Source organism: Dendrobium catenatum, unplaced genomic scaffold (genome assembly GCF_001605985.2).
Source record: "Dendrobium catenatum unplaced genomic scaffold, ASM160598v2 fragScaff_scaffold_133, whole genome shotgun sequence".
Lineage (NCBI taxonomy): Eukaryota > Viridiplantae > Streptophyta > Magnoliopsida > Asparagales > Orchidaceae > Dendrobium > Dendrobium catenatum.
Window position 1 is genome coordinate 11,327,596 of NW_021318595.1, and position 2,544 is coordinate 11,330,139.

Sequence of the window (2,544 nt, forward strand, 5' to 3'; positions counted from 1 at the left end):
ATTTTTAGAACATAAAACAATTCTACTTGAACAATTAATGAGATGTGTATTGATGAAATTACTACAGACAACCAAATTCAGAGAATTGTATGAAGTTATACATTGTAATTAACAGAAAAAATTATCTTGTAATTGAAACAGATAGACAGAAATATTATCTTATAATTCTGAGAAATAATACAAATATGATATATTTTACATTAAGTCTAATTAACTTAGAATGTCATCATCATATTCTTACAGCAAAAAAAAAAAACAATTTAAGAGGATATGTAATTAAGCAAATAAGAGAGAAACAGATCAAAGTTCTTAATTTCTCATTAATTAGCGTCTCCTTCGAATTCAGATGACCAAATTAACCACCCAATTTATGTCATCATACTACAAAGCTAGATAACATAAACATGAAAGAAGAAAATACACCAACCCATATTGATTAAAAAAAAAAAAAGCAAAATTAGCTAGAACAAAAAGAAAATAGAAACCTACCAAATCTAGTAGCTATATAGCCATCACCTTCCCATCAAATGTGAAGTATTTATCGCCGTAATTTTCTCGAAGCCATCTCAAAAGTCAAGCTCCCAAATTCCATGTTCCATACCGTTACCACTCTGATCAACATCAGCATGAACCAATGATTGATGGATTAATCATCTTTTTACAACAAATTTCCAGTAGAAGAAGAACTGAACCCGGAAAGATGTTCGCCACTAATCCATCTACCTCCATGACCTTCACCGCTGCCGCTGTCACCTCCACCCGGCCAAATCTGCCCATCGTTTCTCCCCACGTTGAAAAATTGCCTTGGCATGTTAGCAGCTGTAGTGGCGGCAGTGGCAGCGGCAGCGGCAGCGGCTTGTGAGCTCTCTTCCATCTTCACTGTCGACATGATCTTTCCATGTCCACCACCTAATTCCCCTTCAAATGGGTATAACCCTGGAACCATCGCTGCCGTTGGCAGCGATGGCTCGACCAATCCTCCTAAGAAGGGGAACTGTTGAATCCTCCACTGCTCCAATCCCATGTTCTCTTGCATCGTGTGATCAATCGGTTGTTGGATTCCATGAGGAAATCCGTAATCCGGAAGGTGGTGCCACGGTGCAAGGAATTGCGGTGGTGCTGTCCGGAAAACGCCAGCGGCGGCGGAGGAAGTGGAAGCAGATGGAGTGATGGGGGCCGGTGCCGATGGCTTACAGGAAGAGGATTTGTTTCCACGCTTGTTGCGGCGGCATCCGCCACCGACCGGGACGCTACGGAGAGCCCCGCCTCGTGTCCAATAGCGGCGGCAAGTCTTGCAAAAGTGACGGGGTTGGGTGAGAGAGTAGTTGTTGAAGTAGCAAAATTTGGTGTTGGTGGAGTCGCAGCGGGGGCACTTGAGGGCGGCCTCAACCTGGGGGAGTTTTGCAAGTCTGGCCCTTTCTGCCATAGATACCACCACAGGCTCCGGGCGAGAAGTATTTCCTCCTGCTGCCACTTGATGTGGTGCAGGGCCAGAAGCAGCCGCCTCATGGGACTGTGGAAGCTGATGAACATCTTCTTCATCAACGACGATGTTATTTGATCCTTGCTGCAAGGAAGAGAGGTATATATGACTTGAAAATTTTGTTTAATAAAGTTGTGAAGGAGAGAGAGATGAAAAGGAGAGGGATATTGTATGAGAATATCTTTGCTTTTGTGAGTATTGTTCTTTATGTGATGAAGAAGCTGAGGAAGGGAAAGGAAGAAGAGGGATTAGGGCTTACCTGGTTCCAGTTGGGTGGATCTACATAGAGAGGAGCGGATGAGAAGACCATGGTTGGTTTTCTTTACACAGCTCGATCTCTTTCTTTTTTTTTTGCAAAAGTGTGATGTGTTTGTGGAGATGGTGGAGAATCAATCCTCCTTGATCAAGAGGAGAGAGAGAGAGATAGAGAGAGAGAGAAAGAGGGAAAGGAAGAAGAGAAGAGTGAGAGAAAGGGAGAAGAGGAAAGGAAAAGGAGGATATTAATCTCTTTTTCTTTGTGTTGAGCCTTTATATTTTAAGTAAGAGAGAGGGGCATTCCTTAGCCTTTAAGACAATGATCATGGCTTGGTTGCTCAGTGGTTGCTGCTTATTATGCTTTAATGCTGGATATAAAGTTAATAATGTTTAATTAATCATGCAAGCTACAAAACAAATGAGTAAAGTAATGCTTAGGGACGAGGTGATCATTCCATAGTGCTGTGATTTTGCCTCTTAATCATTTTGGTTGAATTGTTTTCTCTAATTATGTCGAATATGGTTTAATTTTGCATATTTAATTTTTACTCTCTTGGGCTAATTTTATTAGCCTATACTGAGCTTCATCTTTAATTTGCATAAAATATTATGCACATATTTTATAAACACTACTAAAAATATGAGGTTTTCGCCGCTCTTTAATAGCGGCGGTGAGCAAATCAGTATTCGCAGTGAGTTTTCACCTATGCTAGAAACGTGTAAAGCTTTGATTAACTTGGTGTATGAAAAATATTTTTTTTTAGGGGAAACTCTCGGAGGGGCCTACGCGTTGAAATAATTCAAAA

The 2,544-nt window shown here is 41.0% G+C and overlaps 1 protein-coding gene across 1 annotated transcript; it reads right to left on the reverse strand.

The window, feature by feature from the left end:
• Window positions 1-285: 285 nt before the first annotated feature.
• Window positions 286-1,921, reverse strand: LOC110111319 (dof zinc finger protein DOF3.6-like). The gene is made up of 2 exons (XM_020843129.2): window positions 1,743-1,921; window positions 286-1,567 (listed from the first exon to the last, which is right to left on the reverse strand). The coding sequence occupies exons 1-2, from the start codon at window positions 1,791-1,793 to the stop codon at window positions 659-661; spliced, it is 960 nt and encodes a 319-aa protein (XP_020698788.1). The 5' UTR covers window positions 1,794-1,921; the 3' UTR covers window positions 286-658.
• Between the last annotated feature and the right edge of the window lie 623 nt (window positions 1,922-2,544).